The 19,775-nt window shown below is 31.3% G+C and overlaps 1 protein-coding gene across 5 annotated transcripts; it reads right to left on the bottom strand.

Annotated features, from left to right (window-relative positions):
- Positions 1-2,807: 2,807 nt before the first annotated feature.
- LOC106665071 (arfGAP with SH3 domain, ANK repeat and PH domain-containing protein) lies at positions 2,808-18,925 on the bottom strand. 5 transcript variants are annotated; one of them, XM_024228004.1, is made up of 19 exons: positions 18,525-18,924; positions 18,294-18,366; positions 15,809-15,957; positions 15,094-15,348; positions 14,938-15,023; positions 12,834-12,993; positions 12,502-12,772; positions 12,206-12,436; positions 11,805-12,027; positions 11,547-11,727; positions 10,424-10,554; positions 10,201-10,360; positions 9,981-10,100; positions 9,714-9,918; positions 9,107-9,325; positions 8,948-9,016; positions 7,622-7,755; positions 7,420-7,467; positions 2,808-4,468 (listed from the first exon to the last, which is right to left on the bottom strand). In XM_024228004.1, exons 1-19 carry the CDS (start codon positions 18,648-18,650, stop codon positions 4,229-4,231), a joined length of 3,081 nt encoding a protein of 1,026 aa, XP_024083772.1. In that variant the 5' UTR covers positions 18,651-18,924; the 3' UTR covers positions 2,808-4,228. The 5 variants fall into 5 exon arrangements, with proteins under 5 accessions (XP_024083772.1, XP_014246733.1, XP_024083774.1 ...); XM_014391247.2 differs by having other exon boundaries at positions 9,107-9,310; positions 18,525-18,922; XM_024228006.1 differs by lacking the exon at positions 8,948-9,016 and having other exon boundaries at positions 18,525-18,925.
- Between the last annotated feature and the right edge of the window lie 850 nt (positions 18,926-19,775).

Below are 19,775 nucleotides of genomic sequence, written 5' to 3'. Positions count from 1 at the left end.
ACATAACAAATAGCATTGTGATGATTTAATCAAAATTTTCAATTCCACGTCAGAAATGCACACTCTTATTCAGCAATAATACAAACAAATAAATTTCCATGAGCAATTACAATTTACAAAAAAATCTATTTCATTTTTTTAAATAGTAAAGTTAAATATTTCAGGAGTATTTTTTGACCTTCAGTTTTTGGTTGTTATGTAAGCATATTCTATTGGGTTTTTCGTAATTCAAATTATCGTAGAAACCAAACCAGAATCAAACTCATCATAATTTATGAGGCCTTTAAAAATTTAAAAATATGACTGTAAAAATTAAACACACACAATGCTACTTTTTTATATTTTAGAAAGAAAAATAAAATATTCATTTATTAACTGTAGTTCTGGCTGGAAAGAAGAATGTGTTCACTTTTCAAAGAAAATCTTCGATAAGACTGTAATTACTAATTTTAGTTGTTTACTTGTACTTTACTAGAGGATTAAGTTGTTTTAAGATAAAGGAATCTCTTCCCTGCTCCTGCCTTCTCTTTTAAAAATATATTAATTCAGTGTTGAATCATGCATCATCACTTCATGCAGCAATTTGTACAAGTAGAAAGTGGGTAAGTAAATTACAATTGCAGAATACACCCTCCCACCCTTTATTTGATTTATTTATTTATTTATTTTTTTTTTTAATTAAATATTATTGATCATTTTTTCCCCTTGTTTCCTCCATTATTTTCTTTTTTCTCTTATTTTTAACTTTAATTTATATAAATTTTATCGGCTGTAACAGTAGTTTTTAAAATTTGATCCATTAAAAATGTAAGCGGGGGACCACAGTAGCCAAATAGACAGTGTCACTCTCGGCTAGTAGATCCTGCAGTCATGGGTTCGATTCCCTCAGGACTTTTTTTCTGTCACATTAGGGGAACAGTGGCTGCGATAAAAGTTGACACGGCTCTCGTCAATAGAAGGTCCCAGGTGGGATAAGATCTCAGCAACCCTGAATTAGGTATCTTGTGTCCACAATAAATAAATAAGTTGAAAAAAAAAATTGACAATCTTATAGTACTCTGGTCTGCATACTTGTCAGAAGTGTTTTGACATTTCTCAATTTCCAGTCTGACAGTGATAAATTAACCTTTTTAATCCAAAATTATTATGGTGCATCATCATGCTTATCAATGTTGAAGTAGACATATTTTTATAAAAGTATTTCACATTTTTACCTCTGAGATTATATGAACATGGTTCCAGTGTTTTTATTTTATTTTAAAAAAGCCCATTTGTTGTTAGTATGTCTGGTTCAAATGCAGGGCAGCTGGATTAAAACCCAGGGCCTTTACATGAACGCCTACTTTATGTCAATGTCTAAACCGTTGCGACCACTGATGCCCCTGGATCAGTAAATTCAATTTTAATCACTGTGAACAAATGGTTAAATCAGTAATTAAGTTTGGGAAAAAAATTCAATAAACTTTGGAAAAATGGATAAAACATTAATCTCTTATAGTTTGGATTTCTGAGGAAACTTTCTGGGTAGGTAGGTAATAAGAAATAACAACATAAATTCACTAAGTGTTTTTTTTTCTTTGTACCAATAAAAGATGTGATGAGCAATTTTAAATTCTTTTACTAAATAAAAATTGTATACTTAATCAAACTAAAAAGCTGGAAGATAAAGCATAATGATAAATTTCATAACAATTTAAGCTATTTTGGAAAAAAATAAATATTTAGGTAAAGCTTGCATACAATTTTGTTAAAGCAACCACTTGTTAATTATTGCACAAATTATGTTTTTTGAGGATTTTAATCTCTTAATGATATACATATAATCATCGGTCTAAGGGACAATATTTTTATCCTTCAATTCTTTTAGTCTTAGCACTTTTGAATTGCAAAAAGGTATCAATACTGAAAGAATTTAAAAGGTAACATTCATTAATTACATAAAAAAGCGTTATTGTTAAAAATAAATTTGTGCGAACATCAATCAAAGAACTAATACTGAGGAAACTATAAGATGCCAAATGATATGAACCTTTGTTACATTATCTTTAATAAACATTTTAAATATACATTTATACGATGTCTGTATGAAAGTTCATTTTCACATATATCTTCAATAAAAACATAGAAATAGTAAAAATCTGAAGGCGTATAAAACAATTTGGCATCCTATCTTATTCAGTTTTATACATATTAAATACTATATAGTTTTTTTAAAATTTATTTTTATAATACTATATCATTCAACGATAGCTTTATTTTTAATTATGTAATTATATCATTTTTTGTGATACATTTTATTTATTTGAACACATTCTTAATACATCACTAAAATATAATCTTTAACAATTAGTTTCCAATACATCTTTATTTATAATGCATTAATAGCCTTTCATCTTTTTGGATTGATATATTTATATATTAAAATTTATGGTAGTATATTTTTTCCCTCATTACAGTTTATTTGTCATTTATATCAAAATCTATATACAACCTTTCAATTTCTTTTATTTATTGTATTAATGCAAAGAATGGACGATTAATATAACTCTTTATTCCTACAAGGATATCTTAAACCCATTTTATATAATACATAGTAAAAGATTTAATTATAAACCAAAATACAGCTAACATTTATTGTTCAATTTAATTATTAAATGCCTGACAATTTTTTAGCAAAACTTTTTAGAGCCACCTAATTGCTTTTACGACTTAAAATATTAACCAGAACTTCACTATTTGCTGACATTTCCATTCTGATTTATTATTGTTATCCAAGAAAAAACTTTTCAAAGCACTACCTTTTTATATATAGATTATAAAGAAAAATAATCAGGCTATATATTCAACTTTTACAATTAATATTTTTCAATAACCACCGAGCCCTAAATTCTTTGGTATCACTGATTAAATTGGTAATATATCACTGGTAAATGCGGTCGATATTTGTTCAATAAACAAACAAACGAACCTAAATTACATTATTTACAATATTTATTCTTCTTCTTAATAATACATTTAACAGCCATTTAGAAACTATAGAACTGTTCCATAAAACTCTCTTCTAGGATGGATCGAACGGTTGGAAATTTCCAAATTTTCTACATACTTGAACGTTCAAAATAAGAGAGCATGTTTGTATAAACATTGTCGTGAAGTTTCATGTGTAGTAAAATTAAGTCCAATTGACAAGAATTAAATAAAAACAATGTCAATGACAAACCTTAACATGCTATCATGTATCTATTTAAAACAAAAAATTTTTTTGTTAGGGCACCAACTACACTTTTTTTTGTCGTTTAAAACCTGGGTTATTAATTGTTATTAACAAAAATAATAATAATGTTCATACTGTGGATAAGTCTAAAATACTACAATTTTCTTTTATATGACTGAACTAGAGCACATGGAATGTAAAATATGGCATCCCTTTAGTGAATAGCGATTACATTGGGTACACAAACAGAAATATGTCAAAAAAACACACAAAGTAACACAACACCACAAATCACCCAAGCACCATCGAGCGTTTAATTAAAAGCTGAAATACTGTACTTTCTTTTAAAACTCTCTTTGGCATAAAACTTTGATTTTGGGCTGAGGTAAAATAAAAATAAAATTAAACAAAAATATTGCTAAGAGCGTTAAATAACTATGCAACTTTTATACTTAAGTTAAAGCGAAAGAGAAAATAATGAGAGAGCTTGAGATATGATTTGGCTTAAAGCAAATGAAATTCAATTTCACAGTTAAGACTAAAAAGGTAATAAAATTAAAAAAAAGTTAAAAATAATTTTAAAATTGCAATATCCTCCCCTCACATTAATTATTAAAATCAATAAAACATTGCTTATTAGATTTTCCAATATGTTTTTGAAATCAATTCTTTTTTTAATGCTAAAAATTGTTTAAATCCTGAATATTTAAAGGTTAGTTGAAAACCTTTCTAAAGTGCATTTTATTATAAAATATTTCTTTTGTAAGAATTTTGAAATATTCTTTAATTTCTAAATTTAGAAAAAACGAATCATTTAGCTAATAAGTTACAATAGTAACTATTTTGTGATCATTTAGACAAAAATAACTAAATAAAAGTATAACTTAAAAATCTGTTCGTTTTTCATATTTACAAGCCCGATGGTGTGCGGATTTACTTTTTTTTAAATAAAAACAAACAAAAATCTTTAAAAATTAATGAAAAAAAAAGAAAGCTAATAAAAGCTTTATAATGTTAGTTCTCTTGAAGCATATGGACAAAGCTTATCGGAAACACTCCTTTGATACTAGGGTCTCTTTCTAAGGCGCCTTCAACCCAATTTTCATCGTCCGTGGACGTTTTTGTAACAATGATTATATCCCCTTCCCTGAAGGACAATTCATCTTCGTTGTCGGCAGAACAATCATAAAGTGCCCTGCATCGTGGCCTTGTCGTGCAAACTGGTTTCTCCTCGAGTGGACAGTAGAAATAAGGCTAGAAAAGAAAAATCGCTTTTATTACTTCAAATTATTAATTTGAATGATGTTATTAATCTACACATTTACATGCTAGAGTAATGGGTTAAAGGGCCACAGTTTAATAGAATTGTTTATTTTATGAGAACTCTTTGTAAAAATAGTCAAGAGATTTTAAATTGTATTTCAACTCAATCTGAAAATAAATACCTTTTATTTCTTGTCACTTTAATTTTTATAAAGATGCATTACACTAGCTCTTTAACAATTTAGTCTTAAAAAGTTAGAAATACAAAATTATCCATGATTTTTAGTAACAAGAATTAAAGTGTTTCTCCTTGTAAAGAATATTTCCTCAGGTTGAAAATTTTGGAAATTCAATACTCCTTTGAAAGTTGATATCTGATGTCAACAACTGTCATTACAAGCAGTGTGCTTTAATTTGTAGATGAACAATTTTTCTTTCTTTGTCAGTAATGTCACCAAATTTAAAGTTTCTAAAATGCTTCCTGATTGTCCTGGCATTCTTGCTAGGTTTGTCTAGTCATTCTTTGAGCTATTTTGTCTATTAAGTAATAAGTTATATTTTAAACTGATCCTTGATACTGATCAGACTAGCTCGACTGAGCATTGCTGGGGGCAATGAGAAGGAAACGCACTGCTACCCTAGAAGTCCTTTTGAATTTACAACCGCTACACATCATCCCAGGAGAAGCTTTGTACCTCGTGGATGCCTCTTGAAACCTAAATTCAGATTTTGATTTAAACAAACAAAAAACAATCCATATTTGTTTAGTGGCCATCACTGACCGTATTAATTATTCCAATTAATTATCCTTTTCATCAATAGTTTTTGGTTGAGATGAAAAAGTAGTGTCATGAGCGAGATTCGAGCCCACTACCTTCGGCTTAATATGACGCAGCTCTTATTAAATTAATTCATATTTGTTTTTTGGCCATAATTGACAATATTAATTATTCCAATTAATTATTCTTCTCATCTAAGATTTTTTCAATTTTTTACTTCAACCAAAAACCTTAGATGACAAGAATAATTAATATGATCAATTATGGCCACTAAACAAATTTGGATTAATTTAATAATTAAAATAATTAATTATTTCACTAATAAGCTCCCGTGGCCACTTCATAACTCATTGAGAATCAAATCCTGATTAAATAACATTTGAAAAATAGCAAAAAGGGAAAATTTGAACAGTTGTAGGTTGAGATGGTAAATTGGTGTCCGAGGGGATTTTAGTCACAATAGTTCAAGTATTTAGAGCAGCGGTTGAGCCAAAGGTTGTGGGTTCAAATCCTGCTCATGACACTAATTTTTCATTTCAACCAAAAACCTAAGATAAAAAGAATAATTAATTGGAAAAAAATTAAACTGAAACTATGTGGTAGTGCAGACTGGGAGAAAGGGATCCAAATTAATTCCAACCGTATCAGGTATACAGATGGTTCCAAATCAAGTACGAGTCAGGAGCTGGTCTTTATGGAAATAAACCAAATATTAGAATTCATATAAGCCTTGGGAAATAGTAAAAAAAGTGCCTGATGTTCTCGTGTAGGCTGTGGCTATTGCCAAGGAAATTAAAAGGATAGGCTTTGTTAACAGAAGAACAGCCATCTACTCTGACAGCAATTACTGTATCGATAGTAAAGTTCAGAATAGTTTGGGGCTTCATTAGGGCCCTGTTAGACATTGAGGAAAACAACACATTTACCCTTATCTGGGTACGAGGGCCAACAGAACATACAGGAGTAAAGAGGTTGATAAATTGGCCAACGAAGGTTCGATCAGTACACCTATTGGACCGAACCCTTTAGTGGCATACCAAACTGCTAAAAGCACGGATCCTTCAGACAATGGATTAAAAATAAGTCCTCTGTTCAATGGGAAGGTAGTCAAGAGGTATGCAAAAACAGTTTATCAAAGGACCGTTGCAGAAACTAATGGCAGAACTATTAAATCTAGGACATATTAGGATAGTTGTACTGCTAACTGGTCACTCCAGACTCCAGAGGTAGCGAAAACAAGCCTGTGTAGGTATTGCCAGGAAGAAAGAAGAGACAGCGGAACATGTCCCCTGTTGGTGCGAAGGCTTTGCTCTCTCTCCCTACCCATGGGAGAAGAAAAACCTGGACCAGAAGGGTACACACGAGAGTCCTTGAATAAGCTTTGGTAACTGGTAAAAGTCTTAAGCTTAAAGAAGAGATCTAGACAACAATGGAAAGGTTCAACAGACCAATACTGGTTGCAGTGAGCAGATTGTAAATATGCCGAATCCTACTCTAACCTTAACCTTATATTTTAAAGTACATTATGTATGTATTATTCTTATAAAATACATGTATAACGTATAATTCATAAAAAGACATGAATATCAAAACAATACACCTTAAGAGAGCAAAATGGCACAAGGTGTTTGTCAGACAAATTTAGCAAGAATAGACAGGACAGGATGATCAACAACAATAAATCTATGCTAATTTTATATATTGCAAGTTTTTGTCTATCTAGCCATATTGAAAGGATTATCATTAAGCTTATTAGGATTATCTTAAGCTTAATTAATTAGGCAAAGGTGATTGATAAATCTATTATAAAAACCAAAGGCTCACTATAAAAAATTATCATGTCAATAAGCATTAACACTGTCCTAGAAATTAACACTTTTATTTTTTTATACTCTTGTTTATAAATTTAGCCCTACAACCCATTAATAAAATTATTTTAACGAAAACAAAGTTACAAATCAAACCTAAAATATTGATTTTATTTTCAAACAGCCCATGCATATTTGTAGGGTTTTCTTTTTTTAATGGCGAAAAATTAGACTAAAAATTAATAGGGTAGATTGTAATAAAAATAAATAATAAATAAAAACAGCCGGGGTCAAAATATCAAAATAAAAAAAATCCAAGCTTGGATGAAAACTGATTTTGAGGTACAAGTTTTACCTCACTCTCTTCTGGATAGCTCTCTAGCAATGAGCCTTCAGTCTTCTTCTGTAAAAAGAATCATATTCTTCAGGATATCTTATAACAAAATTGTCTTTATCCAATGGTTTAAACAAACTATTCCCTGCTGTTCAATTAAAGTTTTATGAAGAAAATAACTGTGGATTTGTTTTTTTTTTAATTTAATTTTTTATAGTTGTACCTTTCTTGGTGGTGGAACTGGGTTGGTTTGATCAGCATCTGATGTTATTGACGTTATGCTTTCAGTTGATTGGCCATTTGAAAGCCTAGGTGAAGGCGCTGGAGGTGGAGGGCCTCTTGGTCTTTGTATATTCCCTAATTCCCAAAAATAAAAAACCAATTAGAAAATTCAACAGGTAATTTACAGAAATCTATAGTTATATGCAAACTGCCATCTATGAGGTTGAAGAACCTGATCAAAATTTTACCACACCATCATACTTGTCATATTTGATAAATTTGTTTTAGGTTGATCAGAAAAAATCTTATTTCTTTGCTTATGTAATTTTAATTCCGATCAACCCAATACTTCATCTATGCTAATTTTGTATACATTAACGCAGAAATTGTATTAAATCTCCAAATAAAGTACTTTAAACTTTAAATGATATTTTGGTAAATTAACTTGTCAACCACTAAACTAAATGAAATCAAGCTTGTCATTAATAACTGATGATCTAATGGTTATGAGCATATCAGAGTGAGTAAATAAAAATTATAATTAAATTTATTTCTCAATCATGGAAAAATATTAACCTTTAATATGTCACACAAGCATGAAAGAGTAAGAAAAGAAAAATAGTGAGTTATTTATTTAACTTTTTACTCACCCGAATATTTTAATTTTTGAGTTACTTGTTAGAGTTACTTGTAATAAGAAATCAATTATTGAATGAAGCCAAAATGCCAAAGCTTTTTACCCTATTTTAATAAACTAAGGTATCATGTATGAAATTATAAAGTGTTAACACATTCGTTACGGCCATCATTCTGGACAACACACCTCTTCTAGAAAGCCTCTGCTTTTGAAGCTTGTAAGGTGTTGGTAATACTTTTGCATTTAAATTGGTCTCACAGACCTTTAGTATCGCTTTCTCAATGTTAATGTAAAGACAGTTTTTCAATTTGATCTTTTAGAAATTTTTTATGACCTCATAAAAAAAACAAAAAATTTTCTGTATCTTGGGAGAATTTTTTACAAATCAGTGCTGTAACGAACATGTTAAAGTATCAAATTAAGTTAAATTCAACTGATGAAATTTTAATTTACACATGCAATCAATTTTTAATTAAAATATAAAGCAAACTTATTCATTAATTTGGAAATAAGCGTTTAGTCGGTTCTCTATTTCTTAATGTATACTTTATTAAAAGCAAGTAAATTTACAATTTATGTTGATTTTAACCATTTATCCAATTAAACTTATAATTTTAAATGATTCTTCTAAGTTTAAAAGAATTAAGATTCCCTCTCCCAAAACAAAAACAAAAAAACAAAAAAAAAGACCTGTTTTATCAATTCCTGTTGACTTCAAAGTAGGAATTTCACCTGGTGGTATGACTAATTTAGCACCAGCTAAAAACAAATATCAAATCAAAAGTTAAAACAAAACAAAACGGTGTTGAAAAATAAAGAACAAACATAAAACTCAGTGTGAATGTTTACCGAGATGAACTGCCCTTGAGGAATCAGTTGACGGAGACCTTTTATGATGGTTCAATGTATGGTAAGAAGGATTCGGATCCGAGGGGCTCCGGCTATGACTAGAAGGAAGAGTTGAATAACTGTACTGCTGTGACGTAGACGCAGATGAGGTGGGCGGAGGCAATGGAGCCGCTCTTTTTTTCACGCTGCCCAAAGTTCCCATGTCTGTTAGCAATGAAACTTCAATTATTTTTTATGTGGTATTTTTAATTTTAAACTTTTATGTAATATTAATTAAGTGGGATATGTATTTTTTAAATCAATGAAACTTCAATTATTTTTTATGTGGTATTTTTAATTTTAGACTTTTATGTAACATTAATTAAGTGGGATATGTATTTTTTAAATCAATTAAATTTTTGCATTCTATCTATCTACATCAAGGCTTCATATTTCAAAAATTTTCATCAAGTTTTAAATCATACTTCTAAGAATAAAAAAAATATCTAAAAGCACCTTTAAAACTAGACCAACCTTAACACATAAATAAATTTTTAATTAATTAAACCTACTCCCTGACATCACATTTAAAGTTTGGTTAAAGCTTAGGTTTGAAACATGGAATTACTTTGTTGATGTGTAGGCTGTGGCTTTTTGTTGTGTGGAATGGGTGGAGGCCCCATTTGCTGTTGTTGTTGTTGTTGCTGCTGCCTGAAACTCCCGGACTTGAGGCTGTCGCAAGTCGAAGATCTCGATCTCATATTAACTGGTGATTCGGCATAACTCGGAGGTCTTGAGGATGCACTTTTCCTCTCCGGTGTCACGCAGCCATTCTATTAAATGACAACACCAATACATTCGAAATTTATTTTGTTCTAATATTTATAACACTCACTCTGTCTTCTATAATGGTGTCATCATCAGAAAAATCAGTAGAACCATCATCGTTTGAAAGATTCCAATCAATATTTATATTTTCGAATAAAGTCTTTTGCCTCTGTAGTGCGTGACGGATCTACAATAAAATACACTGTTACTACTACGGTTTTTAGCTTATTTGATTGAGTTATATTTTTTCTTGGTGAAAATGAATTTTTAAATATTATGAAACTTACAAGTTCTTCACATGCACGGTTTCCCCTTTCTTGTGCGATGTCGAGAGGAGTCTTGTCCTGAACATTATGCAGAATCGGATCAGCACCAGATCTCAGCAAGAGTTTCATGCATTCAGTCTTATCGTGAAGGGCGCACAAATGTAACGCGCTGTCACCACCTCTGTAAAAAGTTTTTGTTTAAGTACGCGCATGTTATTTATTTTAAAGTAAATACAATCCTTACTTGTCCCCTTGAATTGTGGTTTGCTTGTCAATTGCTCCAGCAGGCATGTTCTGTATGAGGAAATCTACTAAATGCAACGATGTGCCCATTTCACGTGTTACTGCAAGATGTAGAGCAGTTTCACCACAATCCTACCACCATAGAAAAAGTATTAATTTGTTAGATCATAAAAAGCTTAAAAATGAAAGGGATAAAGCATCACCATTGTTAATTGGAAAGAAAGTTGTATTTCGATCTGATCCTACTTAGCAAGGTTAAATTAAAAAAAAAAAAAAAAGCGTAAGTGAGGCCAAATGCCAATAGACACTTTTCCTGCCACTTTTACAATACACAATACTCTTCCTTATATACAGACATGTTCCTGAATGTTGCACTTCTAGAAAACCCCTACTTTTCAAGGTGTGTTGTAGGATTTTGTGTTTAATCTTGAATCGAGTGGGTTTCACAGGCGTTTAATATCACTTTGTCAATGATACTGTGAAGATCGTTTTTCAGTTTGACCTTTTGTAGATTTGTTACAATTTTTTGAAAAAATAAAATAAAATCCTCATAATAGGTAAGTTTCTGTCATCTCTCTATAAAATACATTTCTGTTGATGGTAACTTATTTTTAAAAAAAATTATTTGAAGGTATAATTGAGGACAGCACATCAAAGGAATTTCTTTATTTTTGATCATCTTTTTGGCCTCATGGTATTTTACTAGGTATATTTTATTTATTATTCATAAATAATTCGTAAATATGTAAGTATTTTGTAAATAATTTTTAATATGTAGTAAATATAGAAATAATTAATGAATTTTTAGATAATTCCAATTTTTTACCACACATTCACTTTTTTTAATAATAAAACATTTTATAAATAACGCAAATATATGAATTTGCAATAATCGATTTACAAATGTGTTTAATTATTTGTAATTATCACAAATAAATTTAACTATACAAGTGAAAATTTGTATGTATATTAATAAGAAAAACAAAAACTACTGAACTGATTTCGATGAAACTTACACACTTTGTTTTTATTAGTGCAGGGCGGGCTTAGAGATTATAAAATGGGCACTGTGATAATGGTTATATTATGCCTGAAGGTTAAATATTTAAAATTATTGTACTAACTGAAGTTGGTAAGGGGGCAGACAGGTCGACACCTTCGGCGAACACCTGGAGTAAATTGTACAAATTTTTATTGTTCACCGCATGCTCAAGATCACTGAGTAATTCGTGTTCATCGGCATATGAATGCAAAGCATATTTTTTATCAACATATTTGGCACGAATAAACTCATATCGTTCTTCCCTGCAATAAAATACAAATTTCAACAATTAAAGAAAAAAAAAATATTATTAACAAAATAGGCTTTTGTAATAACTCACATTGAACTTGAAGGTGTCGGCTTGTTATGTGCATGTAATGTTGCTTCCATAACGTCATTGAACCCTTGATTTGTCATATTTCGAGCTAATAGTAACTGAGATGAACCAATGTGGTCTAAAGTTAATGACTGGATTCTCGAAATATGGACACCCAAATCTCTGTGGATTCCTGAACATTCGATGCAGACAACTACCCCAAAGTTAATGCACAACCATGTAGTATCTTAAAAAAAAAAAAAATTTTTTTTTTCGATAATAGCTGGTATAACTGATTCAAGATTAACTTAAAATTTGGATTCAATGATGTCAAAAATCCAAAAAGAAGTAAACTGTCTTAAATCCTTGATTAGTTATATTTCTATATTATCTATAATATAGAAACCAAATTTTAATTAATTTACCATTTTGAGAATTGCAATCACAACATCTGTCATTGCTGGGGAGCCTCTGAACGTGTTTAATGATGGCTTGTTGTAGTTCTAAAAGATTAGGGTTGGTCCCAACACCACCACTTGATTTGCTTCCCCCGTCAAATGTCCTGAGCAGTGCCCCTTCCTTGCAGTTGACAAGAACGGACATCCAAGCCCTCTGATCATTTTCATCTTCTGCTTGAAAATGGTAAGTACGGTTATCTGAAATCAAACCGAATAATTATTACAACTGTTTGAAATTTTTCAACGCTCTGCTATGCACTTACATGAGATGAGATCAAAACATCTCTTGTCATCAGGTACGAGTTTTATTTGGCAGGTTAAAAGGTTAACTCTAGTCGGAGGCTTTGTCTCATCGCCATGGCATATATCGAGGTAGCCGTCGGCTTGGACGCAGCATCGCCGTTTTTGCCAGACTCTTCTCATTTTCCCCTCCGATTTCTTGAGAAGATGGCCGGTCCGAGTCAAACCGGCTCCTTTATCGCCCTGAAGTTGATGGAGGGAATAGCCTCCACCTTTTTCAGGGGTCTGGCCCATCTGGAAATTAAAAACAATGTTTACAAAAAATTAATTAAAACGTTATACTGAATTTTGTTACTTCTTTTTCAAGACCGGGAGAACTTCTAAGAAGGGTCCTCAATTCCGACAGGCGCCTCCTTTCCTCGTCTTGCTTTTGGCGTACTTTTTGCAATTTTACAGAAAGATCAGCGACATAACTTCCAAAATGCTCAATCGTCTTCAACCCATCTTGAAAGTAACTTAACAAAGGTATTAAATTAAATTTACTGTTTCAAATAAGAAAAAAGTGCAATGTTGGTAAATTTTGGGATTGCAGTCAATACTTACTCAAAACACTTTATTTATACCTCAGGTGAACATAATTATTGCAAGTTTTCTTTGATTATCCTTGTAAATTTACAACCTAATGAAAATTATTTAGAACCAACATAAAAGAGAAAAACACTCATTTAATTTAAAACTAGGGTATGTTCAATAATAAAAACAAGAAAAAAACACATCAGAGCAATTTACAATATTAACCTCATTTTTTAAATAGAAATAACAGTCCGATTTTAATGTTTGATGCTATAAAATGCACTTGAAATTTACTTTAAAATGAATTATCAAGCATGAAAGTCAATTCACTAGCTAGTTTTGAGAAAAATGATTCTGTCTTCTAAAAGCTAGTGGACTGATTTTCATGGGTGTTAATTCATTTTAAAGAAATTGTGCATTTTATACTTGTATCAACATTAAAATGAGACTATTATTTCCAGAAACGAGGTAAATTTCTGACAAATAAGTTTGCTGTTTTGTGTATTTTCTTATAGAAAGATTTTAAATTTTAATAGTACATACACCATTCAAAAACCAAAAACCAACCAGAAAGTTTTCGGTTATTGATAAACTTTGATAGCTTTTATGTTTTTATTGAAATCTACATAAAAAATAAATTAATTTAAAAAAAGCTGAAATGATTTTCTTTCAAATGGTCTGTTTGATGTTAAAATCCTTTTAGCCGATTTTGAATTATACCCATTTCAATCGGATATTCTAACAAAGATTTTTCAAAATTCAGAAAAATTTAGGGCTCAAAAAATAAATAAATTTAAATTAAAACAAAAATTTATATTTAGGGGTCTCTAGAGGTGCTAAAACGAAATTTTATATTAGTTTCATGAGAAAAAAAACATGCCCTAATTTACTTGAAAAACATTTGGTTTTTAGAAAGTTTTTGGTTATTGATAACTTTGATAGCTTTTATGTTTTTATTTCAATAAAAATCTACATAAAAAATAAATTAATTTAAAAAAAGCTGAAATGATGTTGACACAGTTGATTTGAACAAGTAAAGAAAGGCAGAATAAAAATATTAAAAAATGGAAAATTTCAACTTAAAAACTTATTTTCTGTGAAACCAGGACAGAAAAAAGTGGCTTATACATATCTGATATTTTGGAGTGTATAATCACCAAAAAATATTTGGTCCAAATCCATGACTCATTAACCTGGCCATCCCCTTTAGTAGCAACTTAAAGTTCTGACTGCATTTCCCAAAACAACCACCAATCATTTTTCAAATAAAATAAAACCTCCATTATCTGGGGCCCAGGCCTGTATGCAAGTACATATTTTGTGTGTCAACAAGTCTTCTGATATGAAAAACACCATTTTTTTTGTCTTGTTTCTACAAAACTCCCACTGATCTGTTTACGTTAAACACATTCATTACGGCCATCGTTCTGAAACTATCCTCTAAATTCTTCCTCATATATGGGCATTGTTTTGGAACAAAACATCCCTTCTAGAAAACCTCCGTATTGAAGCTTGTTGTAGTGTTGCGGGTACTTTTGAAATTGAACTGGTGCCACAGGCCTTTAGTTTTAGTTTCGCTTTGTTGACATTACTGTAGAGACCGTTTTTCGGTTTGACCTCTTAAATATTTTTTATAATTTTTTGAAGGAAAAAAAAATTAATCAAAATTTTTCCATTAAATGTTATTAATAAAATTAATATATGTACAAGTGTTTTCTTAATTCACCTAATAATTAACGCATTTAAAAAAATTCCATTATCCGGAGTTTTAGATTTTCCATGGACCCCTTTCCCCATTATTACTCCCGGAGGTTTTACTACTGTATACTATCATTAAGAAAAGTTTACACAAATTTAGCAGTGAAAGATTGAGGTATTTTATTTACTTGGTTTGTGCGTGGTAGTATTCGACAAGATGTTGTAGAAGTTCTATACCCTTTTTAGTCTTTATTTCATTCACTTTAATTAAGTACTAGAAAATAAAAAATTAAAAGTAATTACTCAAAATATTATTTTGTCATACATTTTATTTTTTTAATTACCTCGCACATCTGAAGCTGAAAGAGCCTTCTTTCTTTCTCCATATCATCTGCTATTTCTGCCGACGTCACTTCAGTCCTAATGAGCCCGGCCTCTTTAGCTTGTTGTTTCTTTTCTTTTTCTATTTTTGCATACTTGGCTTCATACTCCTTCCAGGCCCTGTCGAAAGGCCTTTTCAAGTCTCCTTTAACGCCCCTCAGGTCACCCTTCAAGAGACTCTCCAAAGGAAACATAACAATGTTGTTCACGTTTTGCATCTAAAACGAATTCCTTTTGAAATTTCACATTTAATTCAGTTCAAACTGTCAGTTGTAAATACTTACTTTTTGGAACAAACTAATATAAAAAAATCAACAATATAAAAGGTTTTGTTGTTTGTATAATCATTAAGTCACTAATTAAACAAATTAAGTTTAAAAAATTACTTTATGAATTTTCCACCATTTTTGTTTGCATAAAGACATTGCTAAAAATATGTCTTTCAGAAAAATATGTAGTAAACTCACAACTTAGAGATGTTATTAAAACATACATTGCGCTTACATACATACATAGCTAATTTGTAACCTTAATTATAAACTTGATTAAATAATGAAAAAATTATATAAGAGTTTGATTAATTTAAATTAAAAAAATAACATTGTTAATAAAAATAAGCGCATCACGGTTTTTAAAATTTTTATTGATAGGCTGAGTACTAATGGTATCTTCATTTACCAGTGTCTTCATGAGGGCAGAAAGCTCCTTGGTGACAACGGCAAACTTGAGAAAAGCGGCTGCAATGTCCGGCTCCTGGTCTTTCGACAGGGCATTGCCTCCAAGCCTTTCGAGAATCCTCGCAAAATACATTTCGTTGTCGACATGAGCTAGGAAAAACACTTATAAGAAACTGTTTTCATCAATAAAGCAGAACACAAAAAAAAAAAATCTTTAATAACACCAGTGTAAGAAATACCAAAACACCATTAAACAAATAGATATATTGTTCATTTAGTAAACATCACAACAGCAATTAAGGGTTATAGAAACCCAGCAAGTTTACAAAAACATTTGGGTTAACACTTTTTAGTACATTTATGTAATGCTTTGACGTCTTTCATCATAACATTGTTTCTGACTGTTCCTTGTAACATCTCAAGAATTGAAGAAACGAGAAAAAATACAATGAAACAGTAAAACAGGACTTATTAATACTTTTGGAGGAAATAAGTATATGTCCCAAAATGACTATTTTACAGATGTAATATACATTTTAGGATATCAACTTAAGTTTGCATATAAAAGCAGAGAGTTACTAGCAGATCGGTCAAATGGCTGTAGGTTAAAAAATACGCTAGAGACCAGAAAAAAACGTAAAAACACGGAGAGGATCAGTGATGACCTCAGCTGTTTGCCTACCCCTAAACTTCCTATATATCATTTCAGATATAAATCCGGTCCTTATTTATAACCAACCCCATTCGATTTACTTGCAATCTTACCACGTGGAATTCGCGTAACAGTATTCATGGGGTGGTGAGCCGACCCTTGGTATAGAATTTGTATTAGGCAGATACAATCATATCTGGTAATATAAGCCTTCTAGAAGAATTTCCCAGCAAATAAGAAGTTTGTAGAAGGATCTTGGTTTCAACAGAATCACAAATTTTCCATAAACTGCCTGATAGAACTGCCAGTTTAACAGGGGGGAACTGAGAGACCAGATCAGAGATAGGGCTTCCCCTTGGGGGGAAAATGAGGTTGTTTTATTCTGCAATTTTATTTCAATGAACAGTTGAAATTCTTTGTTTGTCAGGCAAAGTAAAAAATAGGGGCAAGTATCGAACTCGACAGTACATTGCAAGGTGGAGCCCGAAGTAGTGTCTTTCAAGCACTCGTAATCACTTGAAGATTTGGTTCGTTTGTCAAAATTGAAAACGGTTTGACCACCCATTCCAGTCTTGCAGCACTGTATCCGAGCAGTTGGGAACTTATGCACAAAGAGCATCTCCAAACTTCAAAGGTGTTCATTTATTTCGCTAGCATATTAATTAGCAGCTGTTCGCAAGAACAAATTTGTTTTCTTTGAAAAAATCATTTAACACAGGAAAACACTCCACCTCTTACTTCTCAACTGATTCATCCTAAAATTAGATTTTTCATCAAGAATTGTGATACTGAATAGTATCAACCATGCAAAGACTCATCTCATTCATTTTAATGAAAATATCTGATAAATACACAGTATACATTGCCATTTCTTATAATTGAAAACTTTGGCCAATTTGACATTGTGGTCCATAAACAGAAATAAAACTTCAGAGCATAATTCCTGTAGTCGTGAAAGTGCTTTCCCATGAGGCAGTTACCTCACTTCTATATAGTGAAGCAGAAAATGATGAAGGCTTCCCATATCATAGTGTTGTGAAAATTCTTGACTTCAATGGCTGCGATTTCATATAATTAATAATTTGCACAGACTCATCCAAAACTTTCTTAAAAGAGGCCGGCATTTGTTTCATAGCTAAATTATGTCCATGGAGAGTACAAGGACTGCTGCTGCAATATAAAAAAACTTTCGTTTTCAGTTCCCACTGTTATTAGTTTTTTCACGTTATTTATTCATTCTACGTTTATTTTTGAAATTATTAATTTTTCTCGAAGTTCGCCACAGACGCCCTAGTTCGGGTCTGCGTTCCCCGAAGGACAGCCACAGTTGGGAAGCCCTGTCTTCGACCAAATACAGTATAGAACTGTGCAGTTAGTTCAGTTAATCATATGGACATTATGATATACATGCAAAACTGACAGTTTGAGTGTGTGTATGAGATTTTTTTATAAATGTATGATAAATAGCAGAAGGACTTAGAACATTGCATTGAGGAATTATAGGAATAATTACTTTATTCAAATCTGTTACTGATAAGAATTAAAAGCCATTAATGCACTTTTGAAAATATCAACTCAATGAAAAAGATTCGGAATATCTTATCTTAACTGGTTAGAGATAAAATATCAAATTGATTAGAGGACAGATGCTTTGTTGAAATTGATAAAATTTGTCTTTGACAAATAATAGAAACTAGCCTTTTTTTATATATATATAGAAACATAAAATTTAACTTTCTACCTGATATTTGGAATTAAATCCTTCAAAAAGAACTTGTTGCACAATGTTTACTAAATTTAACAGTCAATTAATGGTAAATATTTTATTACTTACAATTGCCAGAATTGTGTATGGATTTAATGGCCTTCCTCATTTTCGACAGCCCGTCTCGGTCGAAATCCAAAGTCTGATTTGAAAATGAAAAAAAAAATGCAGAAATGTCAAAAAGTATTCAAAACAATGCCGATTTTAGAGTTAAAGGGTGGAGCGTCGGGTGAACATTTCAAGGGGAGTCGAGCATATAATGGGCGAATCTACCAACCGGCATAAAAGTTTCATATTTACCTCTTCCAAATTTGATATCGTCTGCCTGCATTGTGGCATACGAGAGACGAAAGTCGAAGTGGTCGGGGAGTTGTAATCCTCCCTCGTCTCGTCAACGAACTCATTGACGCCGATCAGCCCGGGCATCCTGCTTCTGAGTTCAACGCGGTGGACGACTGTTTCTCCGTTTTTGAACTATTTCAAATAACATTCGTAACCGCGTTTATAAATAAACAAATCGGGAAGATGTTTCTCATCGTTAGGACATCCATCTTGTCCTCATAAATGTTTTGAGGCTGAGGCTGTATGCGATGGTGCTGCCGCTCTGCCAGAGATAGCTGCTAGGCTTATTGCAGAAGGAGCGCCTCATCAGCTTAAAAGTAATGACTTGAGCGTCACAGACAGAACTCGACTCAAATACACTTTAAAACTGTCAATTTAATTAATGGTGGGGCTGAGATAAGGAATAAGAGTTGCGGGAGTAAATTCAGGGAATACTCTTACAAAATCGTCTTCTTTTTCAAGACTACACAACCAAAGTTGTGCATCAATAAGTTGAATATATTTAGATTTTGCCAAAGCATCAAATTTTGATAAAGTTAATCGTTGTCTTCTTATCCAAAATCTCATCATCCTTGGAATACATGGTTTTATTTGATAACGCACAGACCAAACCGCTGGATCTAAAGGGCAGAAATTTTGTCTGTGCATTCCTTTAATGACATGGATAGCCAATAACAAAGGATTTCTTGAAATTCCATCCCAAAGGGTATCATAGGGGTTATTTTTACCATATATAGACCGAAGAACTGAAGAAGAGAAGGATTTGAGAAATGAGACATATTAGAAAGCCATACTAGTACTCTGCATCGCATTAGAAAGGTACATTAAAACAAAGGCTCAAGTGTGTATGGGTAAAAGCTAGTAATATTATAATTATTTACTTCTACTGTTTTCTACATTAAAATATTCCCAGAAATGATGAAGGTAGAGTGAGTATGTAGAGTTTGTGAATGATAATTCCACTCACAGATCAACTTGAAAACAACAAATATGTTAGTAAAAGTGTAGTTTGAAAAAGTGAAAAAAAAAAAATATTTAAAATTAAAAAAATCTAAAAACAAGCCTATCAATTTTTTGTTAATATTAATTTGCTGTATGTTTGAGTGTACAATGGTATTTCTTTTTTAGCAATTTGACTTTTTCTTAGTTTTTGTTTCTCGTTATTTATAAAATCCCAGGACAAACAAAATAACGACGGGACAAATATTT

Source organism: Cimex lectularius, unplaced genomic scaffold, assembly GCF_000648675.2.
Source record: "Cimex lectularius strain Harlan isolate CLEC.00 unplaced genomic scaffold, Clec_2.1 scaffold172, whole genome shotgun sequence".
Taxonomy (NCBI): domain Eukaryota; kingdom Metazoa; phylum Arthropoda; class Insecta; order Hemiptera; family Cimicidae; genus Cimex; species Cimex lectularius.
This window is presented reverse-complemented; position numbering and strand designations above follow the sequence as displayed.

Coding starts and splice junctions, on each gene's coding strand:
- LOC106665071 (XM_024228004.1), bottom strand. CDS start 18,650: ATGCCCGGGCTGATCGGCGTCAATGAGTTCGTTGACGAGACGAGGGAG. Junction 18,367..18,524: donor CGATATCAAATTTGGAAGAG/GTAAATATGAAA, acceptor TTTTCAAATCAG/ACTTTGGATTTCGACCGAGA. Junction 11,728..11,804: donor CCGACACCTTCAAGTTCAAT/GTGAGTTATTAC, acceptor ATTTTATTGCAG/GGAAGAACGATATGAGTTTA.